Source organism: Pseudopipra pipra, chromosome Z, assembly GCF_036250125.1.
Source record: "Pseudopipra pipra isolate bDixPip1 chromosome Z, bDixPip1.hap1, whole genome shotgun sequence".
Lineage (NCBI taxonomy): Eukaryota > Metazoa > Chordata > Aves > Passeriformes > Pipridae > Pseudopipra > Pseudopipra pipra.
The window spans coordinates 48,357,265-48,375,685 of NC_087581.1; the positions used below are offsets into that span (position 1 = coordinate 48,357,265).

At 44.0% G+C, this 18,421-nt stretch overlaps 2 protein-coding genes across 20 annotated transcripts in view; one reads left to right on the forward strand and one right to left on the reverse strand.

Annotated features, from left to right (window-relative positions):
• Window positions 1–227, reverse strand: part of PPIP5K2 (diphosphoinositol pentakisphosphate kinase 2) — a 48,442-nt gene extending 48,215 nt beyond the window's left edge. For all 18 annotated transcript variants that reach the window (XR_010426596.1, XR_010426597.1, XM_064641557.1 and 15 more), the window contains exon 1: window positions 92–227. The gene's annotated coding sequence lies outside the window, so the exon portion shown is untranslated. The remainder of the gene's footprint in view (window positions 1–91) is intronic.
• GIN1 (gypsy retrotransposon integrase 1) lies at window positions 19–17,564 on the forward strand. 2 transcript variants are annotated; one of them, XM_064641562.1, is made up of 9 exons: window positions 38–134; window positions 2,177–2,221; window positions 4,222–4,367; window positions 5,271–5,464; window positions 6,503–6,808; window positions 7,478–7,666; window positions 7,762–7,929; window positions 9,009–9,297; window positions 16,706–17,564. In XM_064641562.1, the coding sequence occupies exons 3-9, from the start codon at window positions 4,229–4,231 to the stop codon at window positions 17,002–17,004; spliced, it is 1,584 nt and encodes a 527-aa protein (XP_064497632.1). In that variant the 5' UTR covers window positions 38–134; window positions 2,177–2,221; window positions 4,222–4,228; the 3' UTR covers window positions 17,005–17,564. The 2 variants fall into 2 exon arrangements, with proteins under 2 accessions (XP_064497631.1, XP_064497632.1); XM_064641561.1 differs by lacking the exon at window positions 2,177–2,221 and having other exon boundaries at window positions 19–134.
• Window positions 17,565–18,421: the final 857 nt, after the last annotated feature.

Sequence of the window (18,421 nt, forward strand, 5' to 3'; positions counted from 1 at the left end):
CCTCCCCCTCCCCTCCCGCCACTTCCGGGGGCGCCACAAAAGTCCCGGGGCGCCGCCGCGGCCGTCGCTGCGGTTGTGCGTCTGCCGGTACCTCGACCCGCTGGGCTGGTACCTCGGTACCTCTGCGGGAGCAGGTGGGTGCCCAGGGGCGCGGCGGTGCCCGGGCGGTGCCGGGCGGTGTCTCTGCGGAGGGGGCGGCGGGGGGAAGGCAGTGGCGGGCAGCAAAAAGGTCGCGTCGGCGCCGCTCAGCGCATGCGTGGGGGGGCTCGGTCGCGTAGCCCCCGGGGGACGGGCCGCGCGGGAGCGGCGCTCCCAGCGTGCCCCGCGCGGTGCATGCTGGGCGATGTAGTCTCGCTGGCGGGCGGGCGCCTTCCCGGCGGCAGTTCCGCGTCCGGGCATTCCACACGGCCCCTGGCGCTACCGCGGGCGGCGAAGCGCTGGTTTCGAGTTCCTACCCGCTGGGTCTCTCAGAAGACGGCCCCAGCCCTCAGTTGAGCTCCCACAGGCCAGGGAGGGATGTAGGGGAATGTACCTGTCTGATTTACAGGTTTTTGGAAGGCTGTATTCCTGAAGCTCTGTGCTAAAGGGAACCCGCAAGAGAGCTGGAGAGGGACTTTTTACAAGGGCGTGTAGTGACAGGACAAGGGGGAACGGCTTCAAACTGAAAGAGAGAAAGTTTAGATCGGATATATGGAGATATTCCTGACTGCGAGGGTGATGAGGCACTAGAACAGGTTCCCTGAAGAAGCTGTGGATGTCCCATCCCTGGAAGTGTTTAATGCCAAGTTGGATGGGGCTTTTAGCAACCTGGTCTAGTGAAAAATGTCCCTGCCCATGTGAGAGGGTTGGAACTGATGATCTTTGAGGTCCCTTCCAACCCAAATCATTCAATGATTCAGGGTTCACTGAGGAATTCCAATTTTTGATAGGAATTGCAGACAGAGGTAGGGGAATTAGTTGGAAGCTGGTCTAAAACAATAGTTTTGCAGGGACAAACTATTTTGCAGGATTGTGATTGTGCGTAGGAGAAAATGGGCATTAAAGGGTAAAATAGCCAAGTGTTAGCAGGTACGATTGTTTTAGCCAAGACACTAGAGCAAAAAGAGCTCTGATTATATGGAAGTTTCATTCTCTTGCCAAAATACTTCCCTTGACTGAAAGGCAGTGAATTCTTTTCCAGCTTCAAAGGTACTAAAAATTGATTGCTCTTCTTATGTCTTTGATTTTTAGACTACCAGATACATTATGAGTTTTGATAGCCATAGCATATGAATTATCTGAATAAACAACAAAACTAGGAGGTTTTATAACTTGTTATTGTCAGGGCTGGTTTGTTTATTTGTTTTTTTTTTAAGAATAGTTTAAACCAAGTAAATTAGGTATTGTGGGAAAAGATTAGTAGGGACACAAGAAAATAAATATCCAGGAAGGAAGCCCATATAATGTTGTCCTCTTGGGCAGCAATCCAGCAGACTGTTGAAGCACTTAAGAGTTTGCTGGATCAGGATCCTACTAAATTAAAGCGTGTGGATGCTACATAGTATATTCTTTCTTCCTTGTCTTCCGTAAGATGTTCCAAACCCTTATAGCAGAAACTGCTGTTGCAGGAGTGAGAATGGGTCTTCTGTTTAGCTGAAGTATCAGCTTAAATGCATCCTGTTGCTGTGCAACTTAATTTTGTTAAGATCATTCAATATTCACTGTTTCAGGCATGACTTTCTGAAGCACTGGAAGAATAAAGATTGTTGTGGTAACATCTTTTCCTGCCACATGTGAAAGTCTGTGTCAAGCCAAACCAGCCTATCATCTCTGTGGTTAAGTCATAGGTCATACCTGGCTAGTTTTGACCTCAGGCTGTGCACAGGTAACTTAAGTGTAGGACTGGCCATCAGGAAAATCCTGAATGAAACTTGAATACTTACCCCTGGCAGCTGGGATATTTTAATTGCCCTTCACTAGTGCTCTTTTGCTGTCAAAAATACCAGTTAAGTGACTTCTAAATATCAGAAACATGAATTTATTTCATGGCAGCCTCACCTTCCTTTCTGCTGTTAGTTAGTCAATTTACCAACCCAGTCCATTGGTTTGGCTTGTGCTAGCAGATGTAAATTTACAGGAAGCTGCTGTGTTCTGGCTCCTCTCCTTCCCTGCTCTGAAACACCCTCTTTCCTCACAGGCAGGACTGTGGTGGCAAAAAGTGGATCTGTGCTAGTTGTCCCAGGTATGAAAATTTCACTTTAAAACACTGATGTTGTATGTCAATAGACTTGGCTGGCTTTGAAAGCCAGCTCTGGGTTGTACAAAAATTATTCAGTGGGGCAAAGGTCTTGTCAGATTTGGAACGTGAAGTTCCTGGCATGCATTTACCATTAATAACACAGCAGTGCTTGGCCCAGTTATACATGTAGATTATGTTATTCTGTAAATAACATACAGCATTTTATTTTCTGAGAGGAATGGAGTAAAGCAGGCATAAACACTCTTAATAGCTCTTTGCCCCCTTCCCACCACCTGCATAGTGAAGGTAGGTGAGAATCTATAAACTGAAAGACCAGACATCTTGTCTTACACATTTTGCTTTCAAATAGCATCACATGTACATTCCAGAGTGACTGGATACTGTCACTTCCCCACAATTATATACCAGTTAGCAAGCATGGCAGACAAACTACCTACTCTTCTTAGCAGGTTATGTTGTCACAGTCCAGCCCTGGGACGCTGGCAAGATAAGGAAGAAATTTGCTGTGGAAGTTTAAAGCTGGCTTGCTGCCAAGTCTCCAAAACTTGACAACAGAGCCTGCTTCCCAGAGAGGGGGAAAAAAATCAAACAGCCAAGCTATAGCAAAATATATATATTTTACATATAAAACAGATATATACAGTGAGAATACTGTATACCTATAACCCCAGAAACCCCAAATAGCTTCCTAAAAGGGAAGAGGGAAAGGGAGAAGGGAAAAAAAGAACAAAAAAAGGATGCAAAGGGACAGAAACAAAACAGGTATGCACAATCTAAAAACCCAGTAACCAGCAGACTAAAGAACTGGCAAAATCTCACCACTTCTCTTGAGAAAGCAGGACAGTCAGACCTGGCCCAGCACCCTCCCCTCCTGCAGCGGCAGACGACAGCAGTCGATACAGGCCTCAACTTCAAAAAAGCAATACCACGTAGGGATCTACTGTTCTTGAACCTCGCCGGAAGAGAAGAGAGTGAGGTCTCTCCAGTCGGCTTTATTTATACCTCAGGTTACATAAAGGAATAGCATGGAATACTTCTTTGGTCACCTCCCTAGTTCCTTCCTTGTTACAAGCTGGTCTCCAGGAAGGCCTAGGGTGAAAACTATCACATTCGCTTAATGCTGTGGATAAATAGCATTCACTATGACATGGCAGACTCTAAGCCTTATCCTGCTCCTGTAGACATTGATGAGGGTATGATCAAGCTGCTGTTTCATTCACATGTTCATTGCTGCTGGAACAGATTTGGAAAAAAGAAATAAAAAAAAAATCACTGAAATCTTTTAGAGCCTGCATGAATAATTCTGCCTTTGAATATTTCTGATTTTCATTATTTGCTAATTATTTTGATGATATTCTTGCTAGACCCAAACGTTCTCTGTATCAGTGACCCATTTTACTAGTGACATTTTAGCTTATGAATGTGATCAGGTAAGTCAGCCCATGTCAATTGTTATCTCGCATGCAGAACCTGATTTGGAACTTCAGAATCTCATTGTCAGATGAATTAATGAACAAAATACATTTCTGTCAGTTCCTAGTTAGGAAATTGGTGTTTTTTCCTATTTGTCTATGTGGGTTTTTTTCAACTAAGGTGAATTTTTGGACACATCCAGTCTCCAGCACACCTGCATTTGAGGGCTATCCAAACATTGAAGAATGAGAAGAACAGTTTCCTTCTCTCTGGTTGCTATTTCCTTCCCCTGTCCAATGAATCTAGTAGAAGTCCCCATTGTGTGGAAATTTTAAAACACAGTTTGATGAAAACAACTCTGCTTAGAAGAAAATTAGTGTTTTGATCAGTATTTCTTATTGCTTAAGTTGAGAGTATGGGGGTATCAAGGGAAGTGCAGTGAATGGTTTAACATCCTCTTAGAGGCTACAGCCCCAGGATGCCTTTGAGCTACAAAGAAATCAGTGAAAACTGAGGATGTGCTCCTCTGACAGTGGCTCCGTCTCATAAATCCTGTGCATTTTGTTCAGATTGACAATGGTTCGCAGTGGAAAAAGTGGTGGGCTCCACCTGAAGCAGATTGCATACTACAAGAGAACAGGGGAATATCATCCCACAACACTGTCAAGTGAAAGAAGTGGAATCAGGAGGGCAGCCAAAAAATTCATTTTTGAAGGTAAAAGTATTCTCTCAGATTGCTCTGAAAATAGATATTTAGGTGAAGATTTGCTGATATGAGGAAAAAACAAAAGAAGTGGGATCTTGCTCTGCAGAGTTCTGTGATTTTTTTTTTTTAATATGTTCTCTATAAAACAAACACTCTGCATATCCCTGGTTAATGTATAACAGGATGTTTGTAAAAATGGAAGTTTGATCTCCTTCATTCCATTGCAAGAGGGATTTATGTATCTATCTGAAAGCCAAACCTTGTTCTACATACTCCAGAAATAGACAGCCATTGCAATCCATTATTCACAGGATTGCAGAAAGGGAAATCCAGATCTGCAGCTGTAGACAAGGAATGCTCCATCCTTTCTGGAGAATGCTGTGTATGGCTGGGCAGAAGTGCAAGGACAACTTTGCCATCAGTCACCTGAGAGCCTCTGTGCCCTTCCCAGCTTTGAGGCCCTGTGAGGAGATATGTGAGCCTCTGTAGTGTGCTGTGTTCTCTCAGTCCCATCAAACCTACCAATTCTATGTAGAGGGAACGGAGGAGTTAAAGCTGTGACTTACAGTGTCAGGTTGCTGGCAGGCACACAACAACTTCTCAAACAGCAAAAACTCAGCACTCCTACCTCCCCTTTCCACCCTTGTGTTTCAGTCAGACTTTCTGTGGGATCACTGTTTGCATTCTGACCTGCCCTTGTAACTCCTCAAGTCCGCATCAATAAACATAGGTGAACTGATGGCTCTTCGGAGGAAATAATTTAAATATTTGTAAACAAAAAACTGCATTTACACTGAAGTGAATTGAAGTTACTGTAATCAGTTCTGTTCCGAATCATGCTCAGGAGTTTTTTAAACTAAAGAAAAGGACAAAGCACTTGCACATAATTTGCTGGTATTTTTTTTCTTTCAGAAAATAAATTGTTCTATGTTGGAAAAGATAGAAAACAAATGCGCCTGGTAATTGTTTCTGATGAAGAGAAGAAAAAGGTGCTCAAGAAATGCCATGAAAATGCTGCTGGTGCTCATCATGGGATATCAAGGACACTGACTTTAGTGGAGTCTAATTACTACTGGACCTCTGTAACAAATGATGTCAAGCAGTGGGTATGGTCTAATAGCTACAGGATATTTTTTTATGTAGTCTTTTAGTTACAAATGTTTTGCAGTCCTATGGCTTTGGTACAGCAAGTACCCGGACTGCTTCATGATGAGGAAACGTGAGCTCACAATCACACTGCAAATGGTCATCTTGGTGTTTCCTTTTTACCCCGTTACTACTGACAACATGGCTTTTACACCTCTCTACCTGCTGGTGGGGAGCCATGATGCCTTTGAAGGCAGATCCAGCCTTGGAGAGTGATTTCTCTTGACTTATTGTTCTTAGGATGCAATGTGCCATCCCAAGGATATGTGGCCAGAGTAGCTACTGGCAGATAAGAACATGAAAATGGTGTCTCTGCCTTACAATTAGTTGTGTTCACGAAATAGTTAAATCACTGCTAGGGAAAGTTCCTTCTCCTCTACCCAAAGACGCATGGACATGGTCCCTGGTAGAGTTCAATCCTTCAGGGAACTGTATGTAAATGTCCTTTAAGGCCAAATTACTGTTGCTATGGGTTTGTGACATCACCTGGATACTTTGGGGTCATATGCAACTGTAACATGAACTGAAGTTGAGTCTGTGCCTTCAACTCAGATTGTACAAAGGGCCTCTGTCATGGAGATAAAGCTGATCCATGTTATGAGGTAAGATTTTGTATTGCCAGTGTTTTTCAGCCGCAGCATACATAAGTTAACTGAAAGGGACTTCCTTTTAGTCCCAGCTGCTTCATGCTTCCTTTAGTATTTACAGATGGTAATGGACTTGCAAGAGCACAGTGCTTTCAGGACAGAGGGAATTCAGCTATGAATTCCTGCACATGTCTTTCTCCTGGCCTCAGCTATTTGGTTTTATTTTGGTTTTATGCTGGGGCTGAAAAATCTGAGAGTAAAAAATTTTAAGAAAGGTGATAAATGAATTTGTTTTGCATTGCCTGGTCTGAGCTAATTTAGAGAGGAATAGTGGAGATCTGATTCTGATGATTGTCTTAAACCTTCACCTTTGGTTTTTATTGGTAACATCTTTCCTGATGTTTTCTCTAGGTGTATGCTTGCCAGCATTGCCAAGTGGCAAAGAACACAACCATCACTGGGCCCAAAACACAACCTTTCAAAACAGAAGACCCATGGACAGCAGTAACTATAGAGCTTATGGGACCTTTTAATGTTACCAACAGAAGTCACAAATACATCATAATTATGACAGATTTATTTACAAGATGGACTGTTATCTTACCACTGCGTGACACTTCAGCAGCTGAAATTGCTAAGGCACTCATAAATGTGTTTTTCTTATATGGCCCACCTCAAAAAATGCCTATTGATGAAGGGAAGGAGCTTGTTTATCAGGTAAATGTTTACATGGCTGACTAATCTTTTTTTTTCCCAAGAAAAAAAAAATTTCCCCTATATTGGATTTGAATTTTAGACCATTCCTCAGAAAAGCTCAAGTAGTTTTTTCTTCAATTTAAAAAGTAGAAAAAAAGTTAGCACATGACAAACCAGTTATTTGCAATGGTAACATTATGCAGTATTTCCCAGGGCTTTATTTTTTGGATAAAGCAAAATTATTTCCTGGCAGTCATAGTGCAGGTTTTGTCACTCATTTGAACTGGCATGGGTTTTCACACTCCGGTGTGCTGTATTTCATTCATCCACATTGTCCAGTAAGCAATAGCTAAGGCTATTTTTGACATTGGCCTGTGGTTATTATGAAGAACTTACCATGCTTTGATCCTCTTAGAGATGGTAAGATCATCAGATTGTGATACGGAGGAAATGACAGATTAAGTGGCAGAAGTGTAGTTAGAAACTATGAATTACTGGCTCCTAAGCCATACTTACTTCTTTAGCTCTCACTCACAACCCTGGAGTATTTGGTGCCAATATGTATTATGTATGTAAGACTTTCCTCAGTCACCATCATATCAACAAAAGTGGTGGAAAACAGTTTGTTTACTTGAAATAGGATAAAGGAGAAGGGAAATGTTCACTAATTGTGTCCTTTTTTTTTTGAAGATAAATGAAGAACTCTTTGCACTGTTTGGAATGAAACAAATTGTATTGTCTTATCCTCAGACAGATGATGTAAATGAAAGAATGTCCAAGACAATCAAAGCTTTTCTTAGCAAGTACTGCATTGACTATCCAAATGATTGGGATGAACATTTGTCTGCTATTGCCTATGCTTTCAATTTGACAAATTTGGTATGTGAAGATTCTTCCTCTTTTGACTGAACTGCCCCAAAATGTCTGCAAAGCTGTGTGCTAAATTTGCTTGCTTTTGGTTCCCATTTAAATAGGAGCCAAATCAAAACACCCCGTATTTCCAAATGTTTAAACGTAACCCATATGTTGTTGAGCCAATGAATATAAGCGTGGAAGGAGAATACAGTATGTTTGCCAAAATATTTGAAGCAACTAAAAAAGTCAGTCAAGCACTGGAAGAAGAGAAGACCTCAGATTGCCAGGTAAATGTTATCTATTCAAATTTTGCTAGTAAGAAGACTGGAGATAAAAGAGATGGAAAGGCTTGAAGCACAAAGTAGAACTAACCTCTTAAAACAATGTGGGAGTTTGTGTGGTGGTTTTTAATTTGTTTTCCTTCCTCTGTGATGGCTAGATTTCAGTGTAACAAATCTCATTTGGAAAGAGTAACCTGGCCAGTTGTTGAAAATTTACTATTTCTGAATTACAGGAGTAAAACAGTATCTACAGAAGCTGAAAACTGTTGCCTATGGACTGTTGATTTAAGAAGATAAAGTCTATTTCTTCATAACTCTTCAGCCCTACATGATTATGAACTATACCACATTGTGCAAGTTTGGAGCTGGCTTCCCGCCAAGTCTCCAAAACTTGACAACAAGGCCTGCTTCCCAGAGAGGGAAGAAAAAAACGAACCACAGGAAAAAAACTGAAAGAAGTTCGAACTAAACGGGATTCTATCAAAAATATATATATTTGCAATTATATATATACAATTTGAATATATTATCCACAACAGGGAGCTCCCAAGGGGGGGAAAAAGGGGAAAAGGAGGAGGAAACAGGGATAAAAAGAAGCCTAAAAACAAATAGCTCTTAAATATACCTGTTAATAGAGAGCTAGTGAATAAATATAAAAACGAATTAAATACTTCCCTGATCGGGACAGCACAGCTGTGCAAGGCAGCAACCAACTCCCACACGCCTCCCAGAGAGACCAGAGATAACGGCAGGTCTGAGTAGCAAGCCCTGGCCTATATAAAAAAAGCCCGTTTACGGAGAGACCTGTCGCCTTCAGCCACCGGAAGAGAGAAGAGAGCGAGCTCTCTTATCTGCGCCTTTTTATATGTTGTGTTACGGAAAGGAATAGCATGGAATACTTCCTAAGTCATTACCCTAGTTCCTTCCTGGTTACAAGCTGGTCTCCAGGAAGGCCTAGGGTGAAAACTATCACACACATACAAAACCAATCTATGTTATGTTTATGCACTATTAACCAGTGCTATGAAAATGCATTGTTCCTTTTGGAAAGAAAGGAAATGTAATTCATATGTATCTTCCTGCAGGTGGAGAAAAACACCTCAGATGAACAAAAAGTCAGAAACAAAATCACAGTCAAAAGGAAGACACAACAATTAAATAGCCTGCAACTTAAAGTTGGTCATGAAGTCCTCAGGCAGAGAAAAAACTGGTGGAAGGATGGTCGTTTCCAGTCAGAATGGGTTGGTCCTTGTATTATAGATTATATCACAGATAATGGCTGTGCAATATTAAGAGATGCCACAGGATCCAGGTTAAAAAGACCCATCAAAATGTCTCACCTCAAGCCATACATAAGAGGGTCCGGTGAAAAAGGTGTGTATATATATATATATGTAATTTCTTTTAATTTATATTTTTACATATGTGAAAAAGATTGAGGTTTTTGTTTGGTTGGGTTTTTTTAACTTCTCTGTTATATCTTCGTGTTAGATGAACAAGTATCATTCACTCACCAGTGGGAATTAAATTAACACTATATAATAATGTAGTAACTGGTTTTCAGAAGGGAGAACAGCGACTGTGAGTGATGTCAAACCTATGCAGAGCATGGAACAGAGCTAATGAATCAGGTCGGAAGTCTTTTTAAAAATAGCTTCTACTAAAGTTGCTTCTAGTCTCTGGTCTGGCTCTATTCATCCTGGCTGGCTAAACATGCTGGAAGTATAAGCAGGCTGAACTGTGTTCAAGAAGCATTTTCTGACGGTGTTTCTGTTTTGGTGTAGACAGAATTCACATCAGTTTTATTTTTTTGTTGTTGTTTAGCCTGACTAGTGCAGATGGTAGATGTTTGAACTTTTTTTTTTTTCAACATCTGAGTGTCCTCTAAAGGCCTTGAAGTAGAAAGACTACATCAGAGAACTGATTTTTGAATAGTTTGTTTTAAATCATGCTACTGAAGAATTAAATATGTTTCTCTTACCAGAGCAAATAAAATTGTTATGCTCTGCAGTAGGATGGTGTCCTAGTCTGATGAGACTGGAATGTTTGCTAAAGAGGATGAGTTATGAAATAGACCAAGCTCCTCTCTCTCAGCAATTGTAAATTCAAAATTAAGGGACTTTAATCGACGAAGTGTGGAAAAAAAACTCAGAAGAAATAACAACCCTTTATTAAAAGATATATGTATGTTGGCAACAATAGTAACAAAACACAAAAAAACCCTAGACAGTAGTCCTAGGAAAAGAAAACAAAAAGAAGTCTGAAGGAGTACTTCTTTGTCCCTTAGCGCAGTCCTAATCGTTGCCTGCAGGGGGCGCTGTTGGATCGCTGGAAGGTGTGGGACCTGCAGTACCTTGCCGTGGCCGGCAGGGGGCGCTGTGGGCTCCGGCAGTCACCCGTGGGACGAGGGGGCCGGAGAGAGCGGTCTCGGACCACGTGGGGAAGCCGAGAAGGAGATGGGGGGTCCTTCCCTCCGTGGGGAAGAAAAGGAAGGCAGGCAGTACACTCCCACGGGAACTCACCGCTGTCTCAAATGGCGGGGACTCACTGCAGTCTCAGGTGGTGGTGTCTCAAAAAACTCCCCCTCCTCTCCCGCGGGCAAGCAAACTCTCTGATGAGGCACAGCTCCGGGGAGCGGGACAGTCAGGCAGGTCAAAGCCAGCAGGATGAGAAGTCGAGCTGACCAGGATGAACAGCCAAAAGAAAACTAGACCTCCGGTCCCCCTCCCCAAAATGCCTGTCTGCACCCAGGGAGCCAACAACGCAGTCTGCCCCTCACCCCTCCGAACAGAACCAGCCCCCGCCTCCCTCTCTCGTCTCTCCATATGGCCCATTAACCTAGGCAGGCTACATCCTTTGTAACGCTAATGACCTCCCTTCCCCTCCCCCCCCCGTCACTCTGTTTTTCCCTTGGAGTGGAGCAGGGGAAGAAAAATTCCCCTGATTTCCTAATCTATAACGTTATCCACCCCTAATTTTTCTTTCCTATGCTACCACACTTTATCAGATTAAATCTTTGATCCTCATAGGTACATGCAGTATTCCAACTCTGTGCACATCCACTAATAGGTAGATACAAATACAGATACAGGTACAGGGTTACATACAGATACAAGTATACAGTTACAGCCAGTTCACCCTAGAGTAAGGTTTCCTTGAGGTATGCACCGAGTTTCTCCATCTTCCTGCATCACCCACCAGGTGCAGCCGGGCCCTTGGGCAAAAACAATCCCATGAATGGGTTTGTCTTTGCTCGAGGTAGGGTTAACCCAAACCTTTTTCCCTAACACCCCCCTCGCGTGAATCACGGGGACCTTATCTCCATCCACGGTGTAGAGGGACTCTGATTGGGCAGGGCTGGCTCGGTTGATGGAACCTCCCATGTAGCCTTTGCTAGATGCTGATCCCAGTGCTTGTCTGTCCCTCCACCCAACACCTTCAGGGTGGTTTTCAACAGTCCATTATGTCGTTCAACTTTCCCTGTGGCTGCTGCGTGGTCTGGGATGTGGTACATCCACTTGATGCCATGGTCCTCTGCCCAGGTGGCAACTAAGCTGTTCTTGAAATGAATTCTGTTATCTGATTCAATGCGCTTTGGGGTGCCATGTCACCACAGGACTTGCTTTTCAAGGCCCAGGATGGTATTCCGGGCAGTAGTGTGAGGCACCGGATACATCTCCAGCCAGTGGTGGCTTCCACCATGGTAAGCACTTAGCACTTACCTTGGCGGGTTCATGACAGTGTGATGTAATCGACTTGCCAGGCCTCCCCATACCTGTACTTACTCCAACGTCCACCATACCATAGGGGCTTCAGTCTCTTAGCCTGTTTAATGGCAGCACAGGTCTCACAGTCATGGATAACCTGGGAAATAATGTCCTTGGTTAAGTCCACCCCTCGGTCTCGTGCCCATCTATGGGTGGCATCTCTGCCCTGATGGCCTGAGGCATCATGGGCCCACCGTGCTAGGAACAACTCTCCTTTGTGCTGCCAGTCCAAGTCCACCTGTGACACCTTGACTCGTGCAGCTCGGTCTGCCTGTTCATCGTTGCGATGCTCCTCATTGGCTCGGCCTTTGCGCACATGGGCATCTACGTGGCGGACCCTCACAGTGAGCTTCTCTGTCCGGGTGGCAATGTCTTGCCACGTATCAGCGGCCCAGATGGGTTTTCCCCGTGTTTCCAATTGGCCTTCTTCCATCTGTCCAACCATCCCCACAGAGCACTTGCTACCATCCACGAGTCAGTGTAGATGTAAAGCTTTGGCCACTTCTCCCATTCAGCAATGTCCAATGCCAGCTGGACAGCTTTGAGCTCTGCGAATTGGCTCGATTCTCCTTCCCCTTCAGTAGCTTCTGAAACTTGTCGGGGGGGGCTCCATACAGCTGCTTTCCATTTGCGCTTCGTTCCTACAAGGCGACAGGAACCGTCAGTGAAGAGGGCGTAGTGTGCTTCTTCTTTCAGTAGTTTATTGAATTCTGGGGCTTCCTCAGCCCGTACCACCTGCTCTTCTTCTTCCTCATCTGCTAGACCAAAACTCTCACCTTCCGGCCAATTTGTGATGACTTCTAGGATCCCAGGGCGATTCAGATTTCCAGTATGGGCATGCTGTGTGAGCAGAGCGATCCACTTACTCCATGTAGCATCAGTGGCATGATGTGTAGAGGGCGCCTTTCCCTTAAACATCCAGTTCAGCACTGGTAGTCGAGGTGCCAGGAGCAGCTGTTCTTCTGTGCCAATCACCTCGGAGGCAGCCTGTACTCCTTCATAAGCCGCTAGGATCTCCTTCTCTGTTGGGGTGTAGTTGGCTTCAGATCCCCTGTAGCTTTGGCTCCAGAACCCAAGTGAGTGGCCTCGAGTCTCACCAGGCACCTTTTGCCAGAGGCTCCAGGAGAGACCTCTATTCCCAGCTGCAGAGTAGAGTACATTTTTCACATCTGTCCCCGTCCTGACTGGCCCAAGGGCTACAGCATGTGCAATCTCTTGTTTAATCTGTTCGAATGCCTGTTGCTGTTCAGGGCCCCACTGGAAATCATTCTTTTTGCAGGTAACCAGATAGAGAGGGCTTATGATTTGACTGTACTCTGGGATATGCATCCTCCAGAAACCTATGGCACCCAGAAAAGCTTGCGTTTCCTTCTTGCTGGTTGGTGGGGCCATAGCTGTGATCTTATTGATGACTTCTGTCGGGATCTGATGACGCCCATCTTGCCATTTCACCCCCAGGAACTGGATTTTTCGGGCAGGTCCCTTAACCTTACTCTTCTTTATGGCAAAACCGGCTCCCAGGAGGATCTGGATGATTTCCTTTCCTTTCTTGGAAACCTCCTCTGCTGTGTTCCCCCATATGATGATGTCATCAACGTATTGCAGGTGTTCTGGAGCCTCACCCTTCTCTAATGTGGCCTGGATCAGTCCGTGGCAGAAGGTGGGACTGTGTTTCCACCCCTGGGGCAGTTGGTTCCAAGTGTACTGCACACCCCTCCAGGTGAAAGCGAACTGTGGCCTACACTCTGCTGCTAAGGGAATGGAGAAGAATGCGTTTGCGATGTCAATAGTGGCATACCACTTCGCTGTCTTGGACTCCAGCTCATACTGGAGCTCCAACATGTTTGGAACAGCAGCGCTCAGCAGTGGGGTGACTTCATTCAGGCCATGATAGTCCACAGTCAGTCTCCATTCTCCATTAGACTTACACACGGGCCAGATGGGACTGTTGAAGGGTGAATGGGTCTTGCTGATCACCCCTTGGCTCTCCAGCTCACGGATCATCTTATAGATGGGGATCACAGAGTCTCGGTTCGTCCGGTACTGCCAGCGGTGCACTATTGTGGTGGCGATTGGCACTTGCTGTTCCTCGACTTTCAGCAACCCTACGACCGAAGGGCTCTCCGAGAGGCCAGGCAACGAGTTCAACTGTTTAGCTGCCTCGGTCTCCACAGCAGCTATTCCAAAAGCCCATCTATGTCCTTTGGGGTCCTTGAAGTACCCGTTCTTGAGATAGTCAATGCCCAGGATACATGGGGCATCCGGACCAGTCACAATGGGGTGTTTCTGCCAGTCTTTCCCGGTCAAGCTCACCTCAGGTTCCACCATGGTCAACTCTTGAGACCCTCCAGTCACCCAGAAATGGAAATAGTCTCTGGTCCCACATGTCCTGAGGGCATTAGCGTACACTGAGCGCCAGTATCAACCAAAGCCTGATATTTCTGTGGGTCTGACGTGCCAGGCCATCTGATCCACACAGTCCAATAGACACGGTTGTCCCGTGCCTCTACCTGGCTAGAGGCAGGGCCCCTCTAACATTCGTCTTCATCCTGCCAGTCACCGTTTTCCTCTTGCGAATGTCGATGGGAGGTGCCCTCTAGGGGGTCAGGTCTCTACCCACAGGATACTGGTACGGCACTCACTTTCGCAGATTTCCCCTTTTCTTTCTCTTTCAACTCTTGTACTCGGGCTGCTAGGGCCCGGGTAGGTTTCCTGTCCCACCGTCTCATGTCTTCTCCATGGTCAGTTAAGAAGTACCACAGCTCAGTTCATGAGGTCTGTCCACTCTCTCTAGCTGGGGGGCGTCTGGTTCTCACTGGGGCCATATGGAAATTGTTTTCCTCAATCCTCTCTTTCAACCCTGTAGTTAATTCCTTGAGCTCATTAATCGTTGTCTCTACAGAGGAGATGTGGGCCTGTGGTGGTCCTTCGATCATACTGTCGTACAACCGAAGTTTATTTATTACAGACATCACTGGCTCCCGCTTCTCCCCAGCCTGTAATGATGTCAGGTAACCTTTATGTGTGGACGGCCCCATACGTGTGAAGCTCCACCACATCTGTGGTGTACACTTAACCTTGTCAGGATCGTTGGTGGATTGCCCTTCCCCTCCAAACAATACTTCCAGCAATGCCATTTCCCTCAGCTGTAGGATTCCCTCTTCTATGGTCTTCCAGCCCGTGGTATAATGATCTGCCTGCAAAGAATCTCTGTAAATGAACCTCTCCCTCACACCGTCCAGAAGCTGTGCCCAGAGAGACAGGGACTTTGATTCCCTCACAAATGCCTCCTCAATACCCACATCCTGGGCAATAGACCTCAAGAACCTCGCTTCACCGCCATCAAGGTTTACGGCATCACCTGTAGAGTCCCAAACTTGGATCATCCAGGCCAGAACGGGCTCATTCGGTCGACGAGCAACATCTGTCCGTAAGTTCCGGAGGTTGTTATATGATAAAGACTCAGTGATGATTTCTGGCTCTGGAGCAGCCACCTGTGGGGATCCTGCCTCCCCATCATCATCAACTGGATGAGCTGATTTGGCTTTATATTTCTGCCTTTGGATGGGGGCAACTTCCATTGGCTTGGTCTGCCCCTTTGCTTTGGCCTTATCCTGAGTCACCTTGGTGTTAGGCATTTTGTTCTCATCCTTTCCTTTCCCCTGGAAGTGCTGCACCATACCGAGCAACTTCCTGTAGGCAATGGCCAAAGCCCCACATGCAGCTGCCAACTGCCTCTCCATGGATCCATCACAACTTCTCTCCCTCACGGCTTTCATTATTTTTGTAGGGTTCAAGAGTTGTTCAAGGGTGAGCTTCCATGTTATGGAAGAAAAATTCCCCTGATTTCCTAATCTATAACAGATGGCTAGAAATTCCCAAAGATTTGGGTAACCAACTGCTCTTGATCTTGGACCTCAGCATGTCCTTTTGTAGTGCTGCCATATTAGCAAAAAGTGGCAGCTGTTTCTTTTGTGTTCATGCTCTCTTTGAGTCACCACAGGCATTTTGAGGAAAATAAACACTCAGTATTCAGAAGACTTATGTCACAGATCAAGGTGCTTTTTACATCAGGGTTCTTGAAAAGGAGAATAATTCCTACCCTATCTGCATGTGTGATTAAGCTTTGGTTCTTGAAAATAAATAAACTACATTGAGATGGTAGTATCTTCCATCACACCTTAAAGCTCAGGGATGTACAAAGCTGAAACTAATTCTGGAATTTGATGTAAGAAGGTGATATTTATATCAGTTGTCAGCTGAAGATTTCATAACCAAGATACAAATTTTATGTCACGTCTGCAGGCCGCTACTTTTTCTTCGACGATCACACTGCCTTCCAGTTCCTCATAAAATTAATGATGCATGAGGAGATAATCACAGGATAGCAAGCATGCAGATAACGTACAGCTATTACAATAACTTTGGTGAATTGTGTCACTGTATAAAAAGTTAAACATAGTTGTCTTTGTATTATCAGAACCTAATATGTTTACCACTGAATACTGTAGAAGCAGTGTGAAAACAGAGTTTCTTCCCCTTTTTTTCCAGGAAGTGACTGTCCCGGTTTTGGCTGGGATAGAGTTTGGTTTCTTTTTATTTCTTCTTTTTTACTTAGTTTTTACAGCTTAAAAAAGCCTGTTGTGTTGCATTAAGACTTCCCAGCAAATGCTTGGAGAAACAACGTTTCTCTGTGTGCATGCACAAAATGAAAGAATCTGCATGTCCATTCATTCAAGGTATTAGTTCAGCAGGTGACTATGACAGATGTCAACTTAGTCATCGATGTAGCTAAGAAGAGTTCTTTATGTGGAACATTGTAAGCATTTTGTGGACATAACTAGATGCCAAACATTTGGTACTCAATGAAATAAGGAAATTCACATTATCAGTCTGCTGTCACTCAAACGTTCTTGCCCTCTTGTGGGAATTGTTTTGAAAAGAAAGTTAGCACCTTACTAACATGTGAAGTATGACTTGAACGATCTGATCTAATGGCTCCTTTCCTTTTACAGACAACCATTACTTTCTACAAGGTGCAGTAGTTGTTGACCATGACTATATTGGCTTATCTGAAAGATCCAATAATTCAAGCCAACCAGACTCTGTTGCTGATGGGGAAATAAATGCCTACACAAGAGATGTCATGTCTGCTGTACAGATTTCACCTGCAGCCTGCAAAGGACAAGAATCAACAGATGGTAAACGCGAGTCTGAGTTGAGAGAAGATCATTGCGTTGAATCAAACACTGCAAAGCAAGAGCAATGGCCTTCACCTTGTTGGACACTTCAGACCAAGATAGAGGATACTTAAGCATGGTCTTGTGTCACATATCATTGCCAAAACAGTTTGGATCTACCATAGCAGACTGAAAAAAAAATATTAGGTCCAAATTACTTAGCTAAATCCACTTTACTACTTTATGAACATGAGAGTTCTGCAGGTACCCACTGGTTAATTTGCATGGGTGTTAAGAAGGAAATTCTTTGTTAGCAAAAACAGGCACACCCTAGTAAAAGCACTAGTTTTCATCATGTATTTGAATTTCAGATTTTGTTGGTAGAATGGCAGTGTGGCCATGCCTTACTGTTATCCTCTCAGGACAAAATGCCTCATTTCACTGTAATGACCTTTTTTGTTAATCCTTAGATGACTCATTCCTAATGTGCAGCGACACTGTGGGATGAATATAACCTAAACAACTTGGTGTAAATGTTGCCTTTACTGGAGAGAAGCTCATGTCTTCCTTTTCTTGTTACATAACAGTTTTCTATTCTTTCTGGGAAGCTGCAAACTCTGCCTTTTACAACTTTTAATTTCTAGTCTAGCACACAGTTCTAAGATCTCACAAAATAATAAAGCTGTGAAATGAATTACATGTAATGTTCTGTGAATGAAAGAAGGAGGCCTTCATCTGCTCCCCACTTATCAAAACACTGCTAGGGTGAACAATTTTAATATTTCTAGCATGTAAAAAAATCTTAAGAGCATTCAGTATTCCTTTGTGCTTTTTTTCACAAACTTGCAGTTTTCCATTACATTTACATGATCACTGAGCTTGTACAGGTTTGGAGATTTCCACTGACAGGTGAAGCACTGGTATTAACCTATTCTCTGATTTCCTTGAGCAAGTTGTTACTGGTCTGGACTTCCTGCTGAGAAGACTCTATTTCAAAGTCAGCTGAACAGGAATTTTTTCATGTGGGAAACTGATAAGTGTCAGTCAGTTCTTTTTACAGAGGACTGACACAAAGAGGAAGACAACTAGCAGAAAACTGAATTGAGAAATGCAGCCATTTCTATCCAATACTGTGGAAGATTTGCTTATCTTGCTCTCTGAATGTGTCTTATTTCTGCTGCTGAATGTCGTGTGACTTACAACACAAGTGGAGGAAAGTACTATTTATTATGAGTTTTCAGTTAATCTTAGGTAATAAGAGTGGTCCTCAAGGCTAATTAGGTACCTAACCCCCAAAGAAATTCATGCCTATGGTACAGTATGTCTTTGATATCATGGAATGCAGCTGTGTGAGAAAAGATCTCAGGATCATGACAGGAGCCTTTCTTAAAATTCTAAAGGAAAATAATTAACACTCAAACTATTTTGTGTCTTCTGAAAATCCAGTCCTACAGATACAGGTTTTCTCCACTGAGACTGTTTCAGAGGGATGGTTCTGGGAGGCAGTACCCTCTTTCTGAATACATTATGTGTGTGCACACATGGAATATA